General features: G+C 44.1%; 1 protein-coding gene across 2 annotated transcripts in view; it reads right to left on the reverse strand.

The window, feature by feature from the left end:
• The window catches only part of BEND4 (BEN domain containing 4), a 32,978-nt gene extending 15,068 nt beyond the window's left edge, over positions 1–17,910 (reverse strand). For both annotated transcript variants that reach the window (XM_027544388.1, XM_027544389.1), the window contains exons 1-2: positions 17,324–17,910; positions 9,114–9,680 (exon numbers count right to left, since the gene is read on the reverse strand). In XM_027544388.1, coding sequence (XP_027400189.1) covers positions 9,114–9,680; positions 17,324–17,819 — 1,063 coding nt within the window. In that variant the 5' untranslated portion in view covers positions 17,820–17,910. The remainder of the gene's footprint in view (positions 1–9,113; positions 9,681–17,323) is intronic.
• Positions 17,911–23,103: the final 5,193 nt, after the last annotated feature.

Here is a 23,103-nt window from a genome sequence, read left to right on the forward strand (position 1 = left end):
TAACCTCATGTTACAGAAAACAGAAACTGAGGCTCAGAACGGTTAAGCAATTTGCCCAAACCACTGCTAGCAAGTAGCAGGAGCAGGAATCCAAGCCCAGGTTTGACTCTAAAACCATTTTCTTCGGCTCATGCTCTTTTGTGTCCCATAGTCTCTCTCACAGCTTACAGCAAGAGCGGTGTGACTTTTACCAAATCCTAAGTCAAAGAACTCAATTGTTTACTCCTCTGTTCCTGTCACTTATCTAATTTTTTTTTACTCAGAACATATTTGTGTCTCTTCGTTCTCCCTAGAACGCCCGCATTAAATGTGATCACTGTGTTTGTCAGGACTGGAAGTCGACCTGAGCCTTCTCCCACAGGCACTTCTGGTGCGCGTGAGCTGGAGGGCAGTGCAAGCACGGCAGGCACTGGCGCAGAGACACTGCAGCTCCTCCAGGGGCTTTTTGTTCTTGCAAAACCAGTTATCCAGAAACTGACACATTTATCTTTTTAAAACCTTCTTAGAATATCCTTAAGATCAGACTGCGTAATTCAAGGCTAGTTCTCCAGCGTGTAGCCTTGTGAGTTAGTACAATTGATCCTCATTATTTGCAGACTCTGTACATTTGCCTACTCGCTAATGGACTTCCCAGGTGGTGCTAGTGGTAAAGAACCTACCTGCCAATGCAGGAGACACGAGAGACTCAGGTTCGATCTCTGGGTCGGGAAGATGCCCTGGAGGAAGGCCTGGCAACCCACTCTAGTATTCTCGCCTGGAGAATCCCATGGACAGAGGAGCCTGGTGGGCTACAGTCCATAGGCCGCAGAGTCGGACACGAATGACGTGACTTAGCGCACACGACCCACTGACACGAATCTGTAATGGTCAAATTAGCACTGGTGGGCTTTGGCAGGTCACCAAGAAACCCGAGCTGCTGGGATCACACACTCTCAGCTGAGGCTGAGCACGGATACGTTCTGCCCGCTTCTTTCAGCCCTCATATGACAGTGAGGGTTCTTTTCATGGTCTAGTTAGTGCCATGCTTTTCATTTTCGTGCTTTTCCTGTTGGTGATTCTGCTAAAGTGGGTCCCAACGCAGGGCTGAAGTGCTGTCTAGTGTCCTGAGCACGAGGCTGGGACGCGCTTCCAGGGGAGACGTGTATTAGATAAGCTTTGTTCAGATGTGAGGCACAGGACTGTGACTTCAGTGTCAACTGACCAGCACTATATATTAAACAAGGCCCCTTTAAACAAAAATATACTTAAAATGAGGTTATGAATTGATTGGTTGACAAAAACATTGCGACCTGAGGCTGCACAGAATACAGTGAATAACAAGAATCGACTATATTTTGAGGGTGGAAGAGGGTAATAAACTAGCTCTGTAAAATGTGAACATTAATTTTTGGACTTATAAAGATAAATTGAGATGATAAAAAATGTACATTTAAAAAAGGAGAATGTTCTTTAATAATATCAACAGTTAAGTCTACCTTCCCTATATCTGCACTTAGAAAATTTGAAGGTATTTTTAATGTCATAGTTATTTTACTTTGGAAGTTACCATTATTTCTAAAATTTTATTGTAGTTGATTAACAATATCATGTTAGTTTCAGGTGTACAGCACAGTTATTCAGTTATATATGCATGAAAGTGAAAGTCACTCAGTCGTGTCCGACTCTTGAGACCCCATGGACTGTAGCCTGCCAGGCTCCTCTGTCCATGGGATTCTCCAGACAATACTGGAGTGGGTTGCCACACCGTCCTCTAGCAGATCGTCCTGACCCAGGATCAAACCTGCAATTTTATGTCCTACATTGGCAGGCAGGTTCTTTACCACTAGCACCACCTGGAAAGCCCTCAGTTACATATAAATGTGTGTGTGTGTGTATGTATGAATATATATATATATGTATGTATTTTTTTCCCAGATTATTTTCCCATATAGGTAATTACATAATATTGAGCACAGTTCCTGGGTCTACATAGCAGATCCTTGTTGGTTATCTATTTTGTATAGAGTACTGTTGGAAGTGGTTTTTTAATTACCATATATTATGTTTTTAATACCAACATTTTATCATATTTTAAAATCTCTAAACTTGGTGTTCAAAGACAATTATAAAGGGCAATTAAGATTTGAAGTGTTTTTTCTTCTTAATGGAACATAAACTATTGGTGTGTCTTACATTCAATGAAGGTTGAAATTAGATGAAATATGGTATTTTATACCCATCTCCTTTATGAGTTCCCTTTAACCAGTGCTGACTGCAAGCTTTCTAAATAAAAGTGACTACTGTAACTTAATACCTTCTCCACTGAGATGTCTGCCCATCATTTTTCTTCTTTTAATAACTTCTCAGCTCTTTGTATCCCTGACCCCAGTATCTTCCTTTTGTGACTTCTTTCTTTTAACCTATTTCTTAAAAAAAAAAAAAAAAAACTTCCAAAGACTCTGTAATTTCTAGTGTGATGTAGTTATCTAGTGTAATGTCAAGTGTAACTTCTAATACAAAAGAAAATGTGCTAATGCTACCTCCTGGGATAAAATGTTAAGTTACCTACACCTGCAAATAACTCTGGAAAGTAAGTTACAGAGTACTTTCTAGAAGCCCCTCGCTTGCATGTAGCTGATACTCAATACAACTTTGTTGGATGTTTCACAAATAATACAATAAACAAAGGCTGTCTCAGGTGGTGCTGGAAAGAACACCTCTTCCCAGTCTCTTTCCTTGAGGTGAGGGCTGTCGCCTTCCTGTCCCCCTCTTATAGCTAAAAGTACTTTCCCCCTGTAGACTAAATAGACTCATTTCTTTTGAATTCTTAGTTCAAGAACTACTCCCAGGTATGAATGCCTTATTTTGGGGAAAAACAAGAAGAAACTGGAATCTCAGAGCTGCTCAACAGCATGACTCTGGAGAGAGGGACGTGCCCGAGGAACTCCGCCCCTACTGCAACCCACGACGGGTGCCCCCATCATGTCCTGCACCTGACTCCCTCTGCTCACTCTGCATGCTCCTCTCCTCTTTGTACTCATCCACCTGCTTGGCTGCAGGAAGAGTGATCCTATGACACAAGGGCAGATCCTACGAAAAGAAAGCCCCAGGTCCTTCCACGGAAATATACTGGCCTCTAGGATAACAAAGGCCCACTGTGATTGCTGGGAAGCATGGACACCGCTTAGGGAAAACTGACCCCAAGTCTCACAGGAAAGTTACTGCTTGCAAAATACTCTTGTTATGTGCAAAACCAGACATTATCTGCCACACTTTTCTTCATATGGGTAAAAAATAACAGATTCCCCTGACCCCCAACACCAAAGGGATACTAGCTCAGAACAGCTAGCCAGACTGGTTTCTTGGGTGATCACCTACAGTCTGGTTTGTGTTTAGCCAAAGATGGAGCTTGGGGGGTGAGGGCAAGAGCTCAATGATGTCCTTTTGATTCAAGTTTTCATCTTAAGTGGCACTTTCAACCTGACGCCCAACACTCATGTCCCTAGGCAATGAATCCATGAGTCAAGTAATCAAAAATAGCTGGTCTTTCCTGCATTTCACACTGTTTTTCACTATACGTAATGGACAAAGTGACTTTTACCTATATAGTTGAGTTTCAGTCTGGGCTAAAAGCAACTAAACTCATCGACATTTAACAAATCAGTGAACTAAAATGGACCTAAAGGGGCAAATTTAATTTAATGACCATTATACCTACTACTGTGGGCAAGAATCCCTTAGAAGAAATGGAGTAGCCCTCATAGTCAACAAGAGTCTAAAATGCTGTAGCACTTGGGTGCAATCTCATGAACGACAAAATGATCTCTGTTCATTTTTAAGGCAAGCCATTCAATATCACAGTAATCCAAGTCTGTGCCCCAACCACTGATGCCAAAAAAGCTGAAGTTAACGTTTCTATGATGACTTACAAAACGTTCTAGAACTAACACCAAAAAAAGATGTCCTTTTCATCATAGGGGACTGGAATGCAAAAGTAGGAAGTCAAGAGATACCTGGAATAACAGGCAAATTTGGCCTTGGAGAACAAAATGAAGCAGGGCAAAGGCTAATAGAGTTTTGTCAAGAGAACACACTGGTCACAGCAAACACCCTCTTCCAACAATACAAGAGATGACTCTACACATGGGCATCACCAGATGGTCAATACTGAAATCAGACTGATTGTATTTTTTGCAGCCACAGATGGAGACGCTCCATACAGTCAGCAAAAACAAGACAGGGAGCTGATTGTGGCTCAGATCATGAACTCCTTATTGCAAAAATTCAGACTTAAATGGAAGAAAGCAGGGAAAACCACTAGGCCATTAAGGTATCAGTTCAGTTCAGTTCAATCACTCACAAGTGTCTGACTCTTTGTGACCCCATGGACTGCAGCATGCCAGGCCTCCCTGTCCACTGCCAACTCACAGAGTTTACTTAAACTCATGTCCATTGATTCGATGATTCCATTCGATGGATGATGCCATCCAACCATCTCATCCTCTGTCATCCCCCTTCTCCTCCCACCTTCAATCTTTCCCAGCATCAGGGTCTTTTCCACTCAGTCAGTTCTTTGCATCAGGTGGCCAAAGTACTGGAGTTTCAGCTTCACCACCAGTCTTTCCGATGAATATTCAGGACTGATTTCCTTCAGTATGACCTAAATCAAATCCCTTATGATTATTCAGTGGAAGTGACAAATAGATTCAAGGGACTAGATCTGATAGACAGAGTGCCTGAAGAACTATGGATGGAGGTTTGTGACATTATACAGGAAGTGGTGATCAAAACCATCCCCAAGAAAAAGGAATGCAAAAAGGCAAAATGGCTGTCTTAGGAGGCCTTACAAATAGCTGAGAAAAGAAGAGAAGTGAAAGGCAAAGGAGAAAGGTCAACATATACCCAACCGAATGCAGAGTTCCAAAGAACGGCATGGAGAGATAAGGAAGCCTTCCTAAGTGAACAATGCAAAGAAATAGAGAGGAAAACAATAGAATAGGAAAGACTAGAGATCTCTTCAAGAAAATCAGAGATACTAAGGGAACATTTCATGCAAAGATGGGCACAAGAAAGGACAGAAATGGTATGGACCTAACAGAAGCAGAAGATATTAAGAAGAGGTGGCAAGAATACATAGAACTATGCAGAAAAGATCTTAAAACCCAGATAACCACGATGGTATGATCACTCACCTAGAGCCAGACATCCTGGAGTGTGAAGTCAAGTGGGCCTTACGTCGCATCATTACGAACAAAGTTAGTGTAGGTGATGGAATTCCTGCTGAGTTATTTCAAGTCGAAAACATGATGCTGTTAAAAGTGCTGCACTCAATATGCCAGCAAATATGGAAAACTCAGCAGTGACCACAGGACTGGAAAAGGTCAGTTTTCATTCAAAACCCAAAGGCAATGCCAAAGAATGTTCAAACTACCATACAACTGTGCTCATCTCACATGCCAGCAAAGTAATGTTCGAAATTCTCCAAGCCTGACTTCACCATGACGTGAACTGAGAACTTCCAGATGTTCAAGATAGATTTTGAAAAGGCAGAGGAACCAGAGATCAAATTGCAGAGAATTCCAGAAAAACATCTATTTCTGCTTCACTGACTACGCTAAAGCCTTTGACTATGTGGATCACAACAAACTGTGGAAAATTCTGAAAGAGATGGAAATACCAGACCACCTGACCTGCCTCCTGAGTAACCTGTATGGAGCTCAAGAAGCAACAGTTAGAACCAGACCTGTAACAACGGACTGGTTCAAAATGGGGAAAGGAGTACATCAAGGCTGTATATCGTTACCCTGCTTATTTAACTTATATGCAGAGTACATCATGCAAAATACTGGGCTGGATGAAGCACAAGCTGGAATCACGATTGCTGGAGTAATAGCAACAATCTCAGATATACAGAAGACACCACCCTAATGGCAGAAAGCAAAGAGAAACTAAAGAGCCTTTTGATGAAAGTCAAAGAGGAGAGTGGAAAGGCTGGCTTAAAATTCAACATTCAAAAAACAAAGATCATCGCATACAGTCCCATCACTTCACAGCAAATAGATGGGGAAACAATAGAAAACAGTGACGAACTTTATTTTCTTGGGCTTCAAAATCACTGCAAGATGGTGACTGCAGCCACAAAATTAAAAGATGATTGTTCCTCGGAAGAAAAGCTATGACTAACCTAGACAGTATATGAAAAAGCAGAGACTTTAGTTTGCCAACAAAGGTCTGTCTAGTCAAAGCTATGGTTTTTCCAGTAGTCATGTACGGATGTGAGAGCTGGACCATAAAGAAAGCTGAGCGCCGAAGAATTGATGCTTTTGAACTATGGTGTTGGAGAAGACTCTTGAAGAATCCCTTGGACTGCAAGGAGATTAAACCAGTCAAACCTAAAAGAAATCAAACCTGAATATTCATTGGAAGGACTGATGCTGAAACTGAATGCCACCTGATGGGGAAGAGTTGACCCATTAGAAAAGACTCTGAAGCTTGAAAGACTGAAAGCAGAAGAAGGGGACGAGAGATGATGAGATGGTTGGATGTCATCACTGACTCAACGGACATGAGTTTGAGCAAGCTCCGGAACATGGTGAAGGACAGGGAAGCCTGGGGTACTGAAGTTTATGGGGTCACAAAGAGTCAGACAGAACTGAGTGACTGAACAACACATGGACTAATTAAAGCAATCAAGGTTCTCTATGTAGAATGGCTAATCATTCAAGTTCCTGGAGGTGACTCTCTATAGCAGCAGTGGTAGGTGTTTACACTAACAGTGGGGATCATTAGCCTATTTTCAGCAAGAGTCATTCAATGTCTGGCCATCAAGAGGACTCAAGAAATTGCAGCATTTTTGTTTTTCTGGGCAGTCGAAAAGGATGATTAGTGGCAGGCCAGCCATGATTTACTCCTGACACAGACATTGCACCTGTGCAGATTCAGGAAAAAGCAGGTGGAGTGAACCCCACATTGGCTGAGTAAGTTTACCAAGGACAGACAGCTTGCCACAGATTCAGGATGAGGAGTTGGGCAGCAGTACTCTGCGTGCGAGTCACCCATCCTTGCACCATGAAACCCCTACCCACAGTGCTGAATGGCTAATTCAAGAACCTGCAGTTGGCTGACCCCAGGACACCGTGTTCTCTCCTAATGAAACAGCAGTGGGGAGTGAGATGTGACATACCCTTTTGGTATTAAAACCCACAGTTAATGGATCATAATTCACACAACTGTGAAAGCTGTAAAATTTCAGTCTGTTAGCTGCACCCATATCTCTCTGACCAGGAGAAACCAATAGGGCTCTGGTTCTACTGCATTGTTCTGGGTTCCGCCAGTCTCTCTCCTGTAATCAGTCTGCCTGGCAGGGACAATGCCAAGACTTTGCATCTAACTCCAGAGCTCAATTGCAACAACCAAGAATGGATTTACTTCACCTCTTGCTTGTCTCCCAGAAGGACAAACTGCACTCAATCTAACTCCAAGATATTCTGAGCCAAAACTCAGCACTATCCAGGAAATGCTTTAAATGAAAGGACAGGAGCAAAGCAGACTTTTTGTTTGGCACTTCTAATAAACAAGTGGGTAACTTTAGTCAACATTTCCTTCTTTCTACATAAGCTGCCAAATTTTGTGATGCAAAGACATCGAATGAGGAAAAAAACATAACTTCTGTTTATGGATCAGCCTTAAAAATTTTAAATGTATTATGTATGCTTTACTTTGAACATAATATATTAGTATAGTAGTACATGCAGGTAAATAATCAATGGATGTGTACACTGGTGGATACATGCTCAAAATTTTTTATCAATGGGCTGCATGATTACAAAGGTTTTATTGTCTCTTGTTTCTTTGGCCATTCCTTGCAGCTTCCGGGATCTTAGTTCCTGGACAAGGGATTAAACCCAAATCCTTGGCAATAAAAGCAGAGTCCTAACCACTGGACAGCCAGAGTTCCCATAAAAAAAGGTTTTACTGTCTTTTATTTATTTAGCATTGCTATATATTCTTTGAAAAAAATTGAAGTTTAGTTGATTTACAATATCGTGCCAGTCTCTCTGCAAAGCCACAGACATGTAGTAATGAAGTCAAAGCTATATACAAAATCAGAACCTTCCCAAATAAGGAAAAAATGGCTTTGCAACCCACAGAAGATCTTGCCATAAAAATGACTTTACTACTCTGCATATCTAGTGTCTCTGAGAGGCAGTGAATGCCTCATGTTTAGCCAGGAGCACAACTGGTTTGGGACTAACCTACTGCTACTGCTAAGTCGCTTCAGTCATGTCCAACTCTGTGTGACCCCAGAGATGGCAGCCCACCAGGCTCCCGTCCCTGGGACTCTCCAGGCAAGAACACTGGAGTGGGCTGCCATTTCCTTCTCCAATGCATGAAAGTGAAAAGTGAAAGGGAAGTCTCTCAGTTGTGTCCGACTCTTAGCGACCCCATGGACTGCAGCCTACCAGGCTCCTCCACCCATGGGATTTTCCAGGCAAAAGTACTGGAGTGGGATGCCATTGCCTTCACCAACTAGCCTATCTTTGAACTATTCCTTTTAGTTCACAGTAGCTTGTTAACTTTAAGGGGAGTTTGGAGGCTAAAGAAACCACACCTGTTGAAACTTAACAAGAAAGGCGAGAGATTAATGGAATAGAAGAGACAATTTGTTCTCTGAGTGCTGCCTTTGTAGGTGTCATTTCATTTCAATTTCTATCACAGACTGATAAAACACATATATCAAAATCTTTACAGATACAAAAGCTATTTAAAAGGAACAGGATCACTTTTTGAAGAAAACTCAAGCCCACAGCACATGGCCTATTTCAATCACATTGCACTACACCTTGGGATCATGTTTGTATCAATGGAGACATCTTTTAATAGGACTATGGCCTTCAGGTCTATACCCTAGAGGACTGTGACTTAAACACAGGACAGGATTAGTAGCTCAACCTGAAATTCGTTTGGCGCTGGCAGACTAAAACTGCGCATGCCTGTTTTTCCAACTTTTCTACATCACTGGTTCCAACAGACAACAACAGAAACCACACGTACATATACACATGCACACACACACACAAATGGGACAATGGAAAATGGGCAGCAAGTGGCTTTTAAGTAACAGGGCAGGGTACCTGGGATGCTCTCTAACTTTCTTCTGAGCTCTTCATTTTCTTGTTGCAGTGAAATCACCTCCTGCTCCAGCTCTTGGCATCGGGGACAGTAGCCTTCCTCTTCCTCCTCTTCCTCCTCCTCGGGCAGCGTAGATGATGATGGGTGACCATGGGATTCAGATGTTGCTGGGGAGGTCCAGCCACCTAGCGTGTGCACGGGGGATGTTGACAGAGGATCCACATCCGCCAGGTGGCCGTACTCGCTGACCGAGGAGGTGTTTGGAGTTGGAAAGCTCCCTGAGAGCAGGTAATTTTGCAGGGAGTCAGTGAAAACTCTCAAAAATGCAGAAGTTTGTTGTTTCCTTTGCATATATTGCATTTCAATGTCTAAATTGTCTGAGGTCTGACTGTGGACCCCTTTGCCAACAGGACATGGTTCCTGTCTTTCAGTGTAACTTGAGCCTTCCTGCTTCACACAAGATATCATGGATTGAGAATGGTTGGAGTCTAGAAGTTTGCCTCCACAATTTAAGAGGCTAAGGACTCGGCTGCATTGTTGAGCAAAAGCGTCCAAGATCATACGACTCTCTGAAACAGAAGAGAAGACACATCAGAGACTCACAGCCAAGACAAGGGACAAAGAGGGTCCTCGACTTGGAGTTCAACATTCGAAACTGTCAGAAACATGGACTTCTACTCTCTGCCGCACAACAGTGTGACATAGTGAATCCACATGTACCTGGACGCACAGCTTCCTGTCACTCCTGATGAGCCACCCCAACTCGATTCTGGGAAATGGCTGGATGGGACTGGGGAACCGAATAGAGACCCCCCTCTCAATGGCATTGGCTGGCCTGCACAGCTCTGGACTCACACCTTTGGCTTCATTAACATCCTCACTCTAATGAATCAAGCCAGCCCTGCAGACTCAACTCCTCATTGACAGCGGAGCTTACAGCAATCATTACTGCTATTTCTGGAGTGCCCTCATGCCCTTGCTATTAATCAGCTGATACAATCCCCACTGAGAGTACGTTGCTCCCAGATGCAAACTGGAGAAGAACGAGAGGTGTCTGTGAAGTGCTCACAAACACCTAAGAAAAAACAAGGAGTGGGCCTGAGGCAAATGAGGAGGAGCCCCAAAGCAACACTTTGTCATCCACCATCTGGGCTGGCAATCCTTTCCTGTATCTGATACCTTAGCCTGATCTATAGCAGTAGCATCTGAAAAGCAACAAGGCCCTTCTCAGGGCTTCTCCCACCAAATCTCTTAACTGGCATGCACAGACAGGGCCAGTCAGTTTCCACAAATGTATTCCAAAGCATGTTAACTGTCAATCAGTGGAAAGCAAAAAACGGATAGAAAGCAATCAGTTCACCTCAAAAAGAAAAAATATGGAAAGGCCCCCGCGCCCCGCCCCAGTCAGTATTGTGAAGATGTGACTCAATGTTGTCAGTCCAAGGGTTTTGAAAATTCACCCTAAACGTAAATGCTACATCAATATTCTCTTTGTAGACCACCACCCAGAATGGGCAATTTATAAATACCCAGAGAGAGATATTTTTTTAGGGTTTATATTTGGCAATGAGGGTGCCTCTTATTTCCTCTCCCCTCTATGTAAAATAGTGGCAACAAACAAAATACTGTAGATTCTAGATGCCAATATCTATTGTTTATTATAGAAATATAACGTCACTGAAGGACTGACACTGAAGCGCCAATACTTTGGCCACCTGATGCAAAGAGCCTACTCGTTAGAAAAGACCCTGACATTGGGTAAGATTGAAAGCAGCACAAGAAGGGAACAACAGAGGATGAGATGGTGGGACGGCATTACTGACTCAGTGGACGTGAGATTGAGCAAGCTGCGGGAGCTGGTGAAGGACAGGGAAGCCTGGCGTGCCACAGTCCACGGCGTCTCAGAGAGTCGGACACGACTCGGTGACTGAAACAACAACTAGTTGCTTGTTGTCCCTGGAAATGTTGTGTAGCTGTATCTTTACTGAGGAAAAAAAGACCTTTAAAAGTGAAAAATGGTGAGATGCTCAAGGGTTTCTTTGGGGACAACAAACCAGAATAATTGTGACTTAAGAAAATTGGTTTCTCTAGAAAACCCAGGTTAATGACCAGCAAAACCAACCTTTAGAAACCTCCATGCAGTACTTCATGCTCTTCTTTGTTTTTTCTTACTAGTCTTCCTAAAGTAACTAAGATATCAGGGGGAGGGGGTTCAAGTCTCCTTTTCTAATTATTTAATGATTTATCTAAGGCCCAGAGCATATAGGAAGCACCCCTCACATCTCCCAAATCTATAAAATGCTAGCATTCCTAAACCCTCAGGAAAAATGACAAGTCAGAACACAGAGTCCAGTACTCTTCAGCTCAGCAGAGACCTAAGAGACTGTATATTCTATGAGTGGACTCGAGCTTGAGGGCCAGCACAGTATCTCAAGAAGTATTTACTGAATACATGCGGGGACTCTTATAGCTAAAATAGTATCTTAGTTTACAGCATTTGTATCCTCACCCTGAATCCCACAAATATTAGGCACAGGCCTGCTTTTTAACCACAATTACTTTGAGTGCTAACGAAAGAACGAGATGCCACGTATAGTGTTTGTCTAGAGCTGACTGATGGGCCGTGAAACTTGACCCAAGTAGCAGCCGAGATAAAGTTGGCTTGCTACTTCGGAGAAAAGGGGATGTGTATATGGGAACTATCTTTCCTACATCAAACACTGGAAGTCATGATGACTCTGCCCCCAGCCAGGTGGAAAGGAAGAAACAAGCTCATGATTTGAACTGAATCATAATGGAGAAAGACTTCAAATAGTTGGGTATTATATTTTGCAATGGCCAAAACTGAATAAATCAGAAAGTAAACAGCTGAACCATACAAGTGGGGAGGTTTAAGATGTTGCATTCTCATTTTTCACTCCCAGGTTTTTGTTCTTTTATTAGTGAAATCAAAGGACAATATCGATTGGGGATTCTCAATTCTGGCACATTAGCAGTTTTCATTCATTTAATCCTATAATCCCATTTCAGACCTGAAGTTGTACTTACTGTTTGCATTTTAATCAGAACAGTCCTAATCGATTCATAGGCTATACACCTTTAATACAACCCTGATGAAAGAAACAAAATATGAAAGGAAAGACGAAAACAGAATTGCTTAGAAAGAACAGCTAGAATATATTTGTCCAGTTTCCTAAAAGGAGTTCAGTTGTCTGAATACTGATAAGTCACATTACAGTATAGATTTTAAGGGGAAAAAAATCTGATGTATAGACAAGCATGATTTGTTTTCTTAACTGAAGGATAAACTCGTAATATGTTGAGAAAAAGTCATTATGCATTATGTTATATTATGAAGATAATGTATTAAAGTGCATTCAGAACATCAGAGAATAGTTATAGCCACCAAACAGTTCTTGCTTGCAGGTTTTCCAAATGTTTTATTCAGAATTTGTTCTCAGAACTGATATATGTAAAAATAGCCACTGTAGCCATTAAAAGGCTGAATTTTCTTCTTTTCAGTACCTTCTAACATTTGAATAGTATTTTATGTCAATACATTGAAGAGTGTGATGAAAAATGTTACTATTATACTTGGTGGAAAACAGCAAATCTTTCCACTTAACACATATTGCAGCCAGCAATACTTCACCTTTCCAGACAGAATATAATTAGAAATGCAGGTATTGTGTAATGCCCCTTACTGCTAAGAAATGGAGAAAAGTTCTGTTTTTATATGAACACAGTTGTATGACACACTGATCCATGATTCTTAATTGAGCAGTGTGAACGTGTATTTTAAATTTTTTGAACTCCCCCCCCCCCTCCTTAGTCACAGAATGTTCCACTCAAGTGATAGCAAGCAAGTACAAAGTCAACAGATTACAGAGAGGCTTTAACACAACCTACTTTATCCCTAACTTCTCTAAAATGAAAGATCATAAAATGTTTTTAAAAAAATCACAATCATAAAGCACTCTAAAATGACCACATTTCTCAAATTTATTTTGCTTTTTTGTAAAACCTGTCTGGAGATAACATCATGTTGCAAATTGTGCCTAGTCTGATTCCAGAATCTGAACCCATGATTATTTTTGTAATTCAAAAAATCATTTCTAGAAATTCTTCAGAATTTAAGAGGTTTAATCCATCCTAAATCTGATAAGTGAAGAGGGATGGGAACTCAGCAATGAAACACAGGCTCCCTACTTTAACATCCTTCTTTGTAAGTAAAGCCTTGAATGGAATTTGCCCATCACAGCAGATCCCCAAGAGTATTCTGCTTCTATGAAGGAGATCACAGTAGTCAAGATTAGTGGTAACCTTTTGATTTTAGCCCAGTGAAGGGTGAAATATATTAATATTAAAAATGCAGAAGCAGAAAAAAATTTCTGTGACCTATACTACCACGTATCCATATATTTATTACAATCTACCAAAAGGATTTCCAACTAGCTCAAAATGGATGATTTTCTTAAAACATTAATATAACTTCTTTCTATGGGAGGACTTTGTGGCGTAGAAAATAGAAGTTACAAAATGAAAGCATCTCTGGAAGCATCATCCTGTTCTTAAATCAATGAACTACTGTATGTCTTAAAAAAAAAAAAATGCCATCAGTTTTTTTTTCCCTAATGGCAAACATCAACACAGCAAAACAGGATGCAATTTTTCTAAATAAATAAATCAATGATGTGTCAAAAATTAACAGATGAGTTAATATACTCGGTGCTATCAAAACCAGATGGTGCTTCCTAATATTCATCCTGCTCAGTCAATCCCTGAATATTTTCTGGACCATCGGTATATAAAATAGGATGCTGCTATTTGTGATGGCAAACAAAAGCAATCATGCCTGCCAAGCACATACTATAACAGGCAGCATTTCAGCTCTGCTAGACAGAAAGTAATTAGAATGCTTTTAATGTCCAAAAGAATGATGCTGATAGGCTGCCACAGATGTGTAGATTTATGAATATTTATATGGTGGTTTATAGCTGACACTTTTATCAGTTGAAGAAGATAAAATATCTGCCTGACTCAAAAGCTTGACAGTCAGGTTAATAAAATCTCATTAAAGAGAATGACCTATGCAATTATATAGGATTTATTGTAATTCATTTTGATTGTACTCTGCTTAAAGATGCAATTTCCCATTTCCTGATGCCAAATTTAGGCTGCATATCAAGATCTACGTGGGTTTTAACTCTAAGCCTCCCACAGAGGAAAAATATGCTTTTAGAACCATGGTATATTACCCCTTTTAAGGAAAATTATTCTCTTCAGGAGATTTTATAAGAACACTGAAAAATCTATTTTAAAACACGTGTCTCCTCTCAATGGTTTATGGCCCTTAATGGCAAATAAGGTTCACTTCAACCCTTTCATCTTTTCACAGCATTTACTCTGGACACTCAGTTCTCTCTCTTCCATCCTTCACTTATTTCATCTCATTGATGTTTTGATTATTTTCAGTTTACCAGGGGGCCTGAGACATTGCAGTAACACTGCAGTGAGGGTGCAACAAGCCAATCACCACCCTGCCTCCACTCCACCAAGTATGCTCACATGGCTGTCTGGGCACACATGCTCATTGGTTCAAAGTGGCGCCACTAATTCCTCAAAGAGCCAATCAACTCCTCAGGCGCCTGTCCTTCTGAGGGCCACTAATGCCACTGTGCCCATTAAGAGATGGCTTTGTCCCCAATGATTAATATTATGACCAAAATTCATGATGTCTAGTACTAAGGTCTTTTTTTTTTTTTGCCCCTGACCATTTGCCAAGACTCACTGGAAAAGACCCTGACGCTGGGAAAGACTGAAGGCAGGAGAAGGGGACGAGGGAAGATGAGATGGTTAGATGTCGTCACCAACTCAATGGACATGAGTTTCAGCAAGCTCCGGGAGTTGGTGATGGACAGGGAAGCCTGGTGTGCTGCAGTCCATGTGGTCACAAAGAGTTGGACACGACTGAGCCACTGAACTGATCTGATTTTCCTTACTGAGAAGAAGAAACCTACAACCCAATTCCTGTCTTTCCAACAAGCACATGGCATCCTATTCTTGGGGCTATCAAGCTTACTACTCCAGGAGCTCTCTTAAAAAAAAAATAAGAAGAAATGTTGAAAATAAAGGGAAATAAGAAATACAGGGAATCTGAGGAGCATCAGCAAGCTCCTTTTCACTCTTTTAGATTCAGTGACATGATTTCCACCTGGGGACAGAGACAGACTAACAGGCCATCAGAGTAAACACTGAGAGAGGTCATTCAGAACAAGGTAAGAAGGAAAAACAAAACAACAAAAACTCTTTATGGATAAGAGTGGGGAAACTGCCACCAGAGTAGAAGGGACCCTGGAAAGGATAGCAAGTAACAGTGCAGAAAACAGAATACAGGAAAAACAGCAGGAAAAAGCAAGGTTAAAACTATGGATGAACACGGAAATGAAAGGGGGCAGACTTACACGGTCTTAAAAAAGGTAAAAGACTGAAAGACAGTCAGCAAAGTCTCAAAGGAGAAAGCAAGACGAGATTAAAGAGTGAAGTGGGCGGATAAAGAGGGGGAAACCCCCAATGAACACGATGGCTTGGAGGTTGTGCTAAGGGGTACGCCAAGTACCGAATATGGGAAAAAGACCCTAACTTCTGAACAAGAAAGCAGAGCTAGGAAATTAACAAGGAATGACCATGAAGTAGTTTATAAGAAAATCAGAACCCAAACCCAGAAAGCACACAAACCTAAGAAAGCGGGAAAACACTAGAAAAATAAGGAAAATGAAAGTAGATAGCCTAACAACGAATACAAAAGTACAACAGAATATAAACACAGGGAAAAAAAACCACCTCTTGCAAACAGTGAGGACATCCACACAAGAACCCCTCCAAATCAGTGAGGGATGTGACAGGACAAGTCTTCACTATAACCTGTAATTAGATTTTCTTTCTCAAAAACCAATCCTTCATGTGTCAAAATATTGACAAACAACAGAACATGAGCTTAGACTTCTATAACTCATTTCAAGACAATGCTCCTATTTTCATTAGGGGAAAAAAAAACCCTTTGGATTCACTTATATGCAGGATTCGGAGGGCTCCAAAGTGCAGTAAAAGGCCTGAGCAGGAACTTTTTAGTTCCGAGGAGCGGGATAAACGGGGCTGCGCGTCCTCAGGGAGCAGAAAGCACCCTTGGGCCAGGCCCCAGGCTGCGGCCTCTCCATCAGCCCGCCTCCCTCCCCGCAGCTGGGCAGGAGGACCGGCTTCTACCAGAAGTCTCGTACCCGGGGTGAGCGCTCCCCGAAAGGCATTTCTGAGGGGCCCGGGCCCAGAAAGCTCGAGAGGCGCGGGATCCCGGCGTGCAGCAGCGCCCACCCGGTGCGGGGAGGGCGGCGGGACCTGGAGCGCCCGGGGTTCTCGGTACTGGGGGAGGGGCAGGAGTCTCGGTCCCTGAAGTCGCGGCCGCCCGCCCCACCCGCGTGACTGCTGCGGGGGGAGCCCCGCGTCTTACAGCCACCCGCGGGGGACCCTGGGGTTGGGGGGAAAACGGGCAGGCAGAGACCGCGCGCGCCCACACAGAAAAAACGAAACTGCCCTAGGGCCCGCTGAGTGACCGCGACAGAGCGAGGGAGAATCAGAAAGCAAACGAGAAGGAAAGAGGAGAAAAAGCAAATGGAGGGGAGAGAGAGAGATAAAGGGAAGAAGTAGAAGGAAAAAGTGAAGCCGCAGAGAGGAAAGGGAGGGCTTCCCCGAGAGTCGCCGGAGAGCGCCAGCTTCTCCCGGAGCGGCCGCCGCTGCCACCCGAGGGTGTCCCGCCCCCACTCCCAGCTCGCGCGCGGCCCCCGGCTCCCCCCGCCACCAGCCAGGTCGCCCATCGCCACCGCCGCGTTCCCCGGGCGCCGAGCGGGAGGCGAGCGGCGGAGACACCTGTTAAGAGGCGCGCGCGCGCCGTCGGAAGCCCGGGACGCGGCGGCGGCGGCGGCCGGGAAGCGCCAGAAGTTGCCGCCAGCGCGTGGAGGCCTCCGGAATGCGCTCGGAGGTCCGAATCCTCCCTCAGCCGGTGTGCGCGCCCCCTGCCCACCCCCGCGCTCCCCTCGCGGCCCTCCCGCTGGGCCCAGCGCGCCGCAGGCTCTCCGCGGTCCCTGGGCTTCTCCTTCCCGGGGCCCCACCCCTCTCCCCGGCCGTGGCGGGACGGAAAGTTGCGCCCGAGAGTTGGTACCTGCGCTGAGCTCCAGACTGGCGCCGTCGCCGCCCGTGCTGCTGCTGCCCGCGGAGGCCGCCGGGCTCGACCCGTACCTGACGACGGCGGCGAACGAGGAGGATGATGACGCGGCGGCGGCGGCCGCGGGCGGCGCCGCCGTAGTCCTCAGGTGGCCCTGGGACGCGGCGGGGGTGCCGGACGGAGACGACGACGACGCGGCGGCGTTGGCCCGGCCGGGCCCGGGGGGGAAAGATCCCTGCGCCTGGAACTGCTGCTGCTGCGGCGGCGGCGGCGGCGGCGGCTCGCTGCTGCTGATGGAGACCACGGCGTGCGGGGCGAAGGGCGGCGGGGGCGGCCGCACGTGCGGCAGCTCCACCAGGGTGGGTCGCTCGTAGCGCTTGGCCAGCGCTGGCCTCTTGCCGGGGAACGTCTTGAGGACGCTGTAGGGGCCGCGCTGCTTGTAGATTTTGGGGACGCTGGGCCCCTCCTCTGCCGGCTGCATCTCTTCCTCCATCCTGCGCCTCCCGGCCGCTTCCCGGCCGCACGCCCCCTCGGCGCCCGGCGCCGGGCTCCGAAGATGCCGCTGCCGCCCGCCCGCCGGCTCTGCCCGGGTGCGCGCGTGTGGGAGGGTGGGTGTCTGTGCCGCGGCCGCCGTCACCGCCGCCGCCTGTCGCGAAGCCTGGCATCGCCGAACCCCTGCGCGGGGGGCTGCCGCCCGAGCCCTGATTGACAGGCTGCCTCGCCAATGCCTGGAGGGAGAAAGGAGGTAAAGAGCAAGTGTTTAGGGTAATATCTGCTAATGATAATGGGGGCGGGGGCGGAGCCTGGTGCCGCCGCTGCCGCCCGCGTGGTCGCCGAGCCTGGTGTGCGCCTCCGACGGGGGAAGGGAAGGAAAGAGCCGGGACCCCGAGGGCGTCCTGGTAACAGCGCGAGGTTCTGGCCGGGACGAGACTTTGGAGCCCCGTGCACTTGAGGCTCCTGCTGTTATGGGCGGGGCCCGGTTTTAGGAAGGAGCTCTTGGCGACCCCTGCACGACCCCAAACTCTCGGGTTGCACCCAGCTGGGAGTAGTTGGGGCGGGGCGGGGTTGGGGTAGCTGGAGTGCGTGTGTACCTTGGGAAGATAATACACCGCGTTCTTCTGCCTATGGGAAATTGCTGCGCCAGCCTTCTGAAAAGAACATCTTGAAGGCTTGACCTAGGTTGCTGCGAGTTGTTTGCGCGCCCAAGGGCTTTTGTCTATATCCAGCTCATGGCCTTCGAGTTCATGTTGTCATAAGAGCACACTAAGCATCAGACTTTTACATTATTTCATTAGATTCCTATGAGAGGGCATAGGAGAATCCGTTTCCCCATTCTACAGATGAGAAAACTGAGGCTCTTTGAGGAAATTGCCCATAGTCAGATACTCAAGTGTGTGGCTGAGTTACACAGATGTACCCAGATATGCAAATTCTCACTTCTTGTAGCAGGTAGACTGCAATTTAGGGGAAAAAAAAAGACCTGATACCCCCTTTGGGGATGGTGATTAGATACTCGCAACAATATCGTTTGGGGGGTGTGTGTGTGTGTGTGTGTGTGTGTGTGTGTGTACGCGCGCGCGTGCCCTTGTTGGACCAAGATTGCCCAAAAGCTCTGGCTCTCTGCGTTGCCCAGGCAGCTCCTCACTGTGTCTGGGGCCACCAGGGCAGGGTTTCTGGACGACACACAATTTCAGTAGTTGTTTGAATGAGGGAAGCGCCTCTGTGTTTCAGAGAAGGATCCCATGGGCTAGAGATGTCTTCTAATCTAGAGGACGGCCCTGGCTTCTCCCAGCCACTTTGGGAACAAATCTCCCCTCCCCTAGGTTAATTCCAATATCAGCAACTCCCTCCCAGGTTTGGTTTCTAGCCTTCAATCTTCACTCTCCAGGTTAGAATTCTGGGTATGTCTCCTCCTTGATGTGTGACTGTCATCTCTCCACTGTGAAGTTAGTTTCCTTTTAGTCTTGGAAGAGTGACCTATTTTCTTCTTCTCCGGGCTGAGGACCTTGGTCTCTCATTCGCCAGACTTCCCTTCCTCTGGAAACCTCTCTCTTTGCGGGATCAGCTTCTGCGTTCCTCCACCCTCCATAGTCTCCCTCTCTCCTGCGGCCTCCTCAGATCCTGCTGCGGTTTTCTCCCCTCCATTTATTAGAGATGAAATAAATAATGCCATAAATAAAAGTATTTGGGAGTCCAGGAACTGTCAGGGCTGATTAGGGCATAGAGGACATTTTCTTTCTCATTATGCAAAAGCATTTCATGGGGAAATAAAAGAGGTTTCATTGTAACTCATGCATGTCATATTTCAAGGAATTCAAGATATTAATCATATTTAACATTATTTGCAACGTTTCTCCCTGGCTTCTGAAAACTGCTAAATGAGGACACGTGGATCAGTAAGAAAAAGGGAGACAAGCATGAGAGGGACAGTTAAGAAATAATGAAATGCTGGTGAAAGACAGGGAAAGAGAATGAGATGCCAGGGAGATGTTTCTTAGGCACATAAGTGAAAAATGGGGGAGCTTCTTCTCAGAGGTGAGACAGCTGAAATTGAATGATACACTGGAGGAAATAAATGATAACAAACCTCCCCACACTTTTCTTTCTATAAAGCAGTTCTGAATTTTGCATTGAAATGTTTTCCTCCCACTTTACTCCCAGATAATTTGCCAATAAGTCCTGGCTTTTGAAAGGAAATTGGGTGGTGCCAGTGTGAGTAGGTAGGGGGTGGTTAGAGGGGAGAAATTCATCAGTTCTACTACTGAAGAAATAATTTCCTATACCTGGGAGCTTTTTCTTCTCTTATGTATTTTTAATTTGTATCAGCCTCACCACTTAAGCACCTTAAGAGACTGGGAACAGTACTTGTGTTGTTATGGTTTACCAATGAAAAGGATCTGCCATTCTGTATGTTGAAAAGTGGATGTTTCTATAATACTGAATGGTAAAATTAGTGGTTTAGCTAAAAAAATAAGAAGAAACCCTAGAGGAAAAATATTAGAATTTTTTAAATGACCAGCTTTTAGGTCCACATGCTAGCAGTCACCTATATCTGGATCCATAGAAAAATGAAGTGCTTAATAATCACGTTTTAGAAAATGAAATGGGCATTTACTCCCAAGTGTGGAGTTGAACTCAATTTTAAAATTGTAAGTGACCACTGTTCCCTGCCTGGGGTTGTACATACCTGAGTATTGTATATAAATGTAATATATTGAGGTGTTTATAAAATCATTGGCAGCACTTTTGTAAGCATCTTACTGTAAATTTTAGTCCAAATTATCAGTGATTTTGCTGATATCCTTTCTTTAGGGTCTAAGGGGCTGACAGGATGGTAATTACACCCATGCTTTAAATCTTGTTATATATTTACTCTTACTTAAAAAAAAAAGATAATGAACTTTTAAAAAGCCAAGTGGCTATTTATGGATAGGGTGATTTTTTGATTGGCAGCATGTCAATTCCTTGAGCCATCCAGAATATAGCTTTTAAATAATAAGTCAGCCATGGGAAATGCTTTTTATTGCACCAATTTCAATGATATTTAATGAGCTTCTGATTGACTGTTTGATCTCCCAATGTTTTGTGCTACTTTTAATTCATTTCGTATAATAGAAAAAAAAAGTAATTGGAATAAAATTTTGTGACAAGATAATGACCTTCCACTTTGAAATTAAATGTCTGATTAGCTTCAACATTTTAATGCTGAGATGATATTGCAGCAGGAACAGGGGTGTGCGTACTATCACTCCGTGGAAAATGACTGAGGAATACTCCTTTACTTTTCCCATTTGCATAGTAGAAAGGGCATGGTAGCCACGGAATCATAAGCTCACAGTCCTAGAGGGATCAAAATGGTCTTTTATTCTTGTGATTGAGTCTATGCCCATAGTTTTACTAAGACCCTGTCAAGTGGTTGTATAAACCATGCTTAAATACCTCCAGTGATGAGGACTTCACTACTTCTAGGAGCATCATTCACCCAGAGATTTATTCAACAAATATTTATTGAGTGCCTACTATGTGCCTGGGATCTTTCTAGGCAGTGGACAATACGCAGGCTAAGTGGCTTTGGTTGAAACCACATGGACTGTAGCCCTCCAGGCTTCTCTGTCCATGGGATTTCCCAGGCAAGAATACTGGAGTGGGTTGCCTTTCCCTTCTCTAGGGGATTCTCCTGACCCAGGGATCAAACTCACATGTCTTAAGTCTCCTGAGTTTGGAGGTAGGTTCTTTACCAATAGCACCACCTGGTAAGCTCTGGATATAGTGGAGCCAAATATCAAGATCCTATTATGATAGAATTGGGGTGGGCAGGTAGTAAATAATCAAGTAGCTAGCTGAATGATATTAATATATTTATATAACAAATATATTTATAAAAATAAATTATTATGCTTATATAATATTTAAAATGTTAAATAATATATAATGCATAATAACACTATTATTATTATTTCAGATAGAAATAATTATGATTAAAAAAACAGCATGGGGATGTTACTTTTGATAGGGTGACTGAGAAGAGTTGTTTGAGGTGGAACCACCCAGTTGAGAGTTACTCCTAAAAAAGAGCCATCCATCAGAAGAGTCTAAAGGAAATCAGTCCTGAATATTCATTGGAAGGACTGATGCTGAAGTTGAAACTCCAATACTTTGGCCACCTGATGCAAAGAACTGACTCATCTGAAAAGACCCCGATGCTGGGAAAGATTGAAGGCGGGAGGAAAAGGGGACGACAGAGGATGAGATGGTTGGATGCCTTCACTGACTTGATGGACATGAGTCTGAGTAAAATCTGAGAGTTGGTGATGGACAGGGAAGCCTGGCATGCTGCAGCCCATGGGGTTGCAAAGAGTCAGACACGACTGAGCGACTGAACTGAACTGAACTGATGAGAAGAGCAGTCTAGGCTGAGGGACAATAGTTGTGGAGCCATAAGGCAGGAACAGGCTTGAAGTTCTCAGAGAGCTGGAAAAAAGGCCAGTAGTCCCAGTGTCCTGGCTAAGGGCAGAGTGAGGAGATGAGGTCCGAGAGGCGGGCTGGGCCCTGGCTGGGCAGGGCCTTATCCATCTGAGGAAATGTTTGGTTTCATTCCGAAAGCAGTTTGGAAGTTTGGAGGCAGTTAAGCTGGGGAGTAACATGACCAGATTTATGTTTTTAAAAGATAATTTTCAGAAAAGGTAAAATCATGACTCCCATACATAAAAATGAACAGATGTTAAAGCTTTTATTTAACTTGCTCAGTGCCATCATAGTATTCAAAGGACAATTTGATGTGGAAGAAGGAATGCTGAATTGAATGCATAAATATTTTGTGTATGTTAGTTGGTTTTCCGACGAGGGATGTGGGTGACAGCTGAAAGGGAACCTCTACCATGAAGGAAGGTTTGTGTATCTATCAGTTATCTAAACTTTCAAAATTGTAAAAATAGTTCAAAGACAATGAAAGAGTAGATTCAGATAACTGGGGAAGGTGTGCTGTACGTAGACAATGCAGTTTTCCAATGAAATACAATTTACTTCCTGCAATACTTTTAAAAAAACCTTTTAATTTTGACAGTTATAGATTCTAAACTTTTCGTTTTAGAATAAGCTTATTAATAAGCTTATTATTTTTAAATAATTACAGATTCACAGGAAGGTCCAAAGATAGTACAGGGAGGTCCCAGGTACCCTTCATCCATTTCCTCCAAAGGGTGGAATCGTGCAATATGTGATCTTCTGAGATTTTTCACTTACGTTAATGCCCTTGAGATCCATCTATGTTGTTGTAT

This window comes from Bos indicus x Bos taurus, chromosome 6 (genome assembly GCF_003369695.1).
Source record: "Bos indicus x Bos taurus breed Angus x Brahman F1 hybrid chromosome 6, Bos_hybrid_MaternalHap_v2.0, whole genome shotgun sequence".
Classification (NCBI taxonomy): domain Eukaryota; kingdom Metazoa; phylum Chordata; class Mammalia; order Artiodactyla; family Bovidae; genus Bos; species Bos indicus x Bos taurus.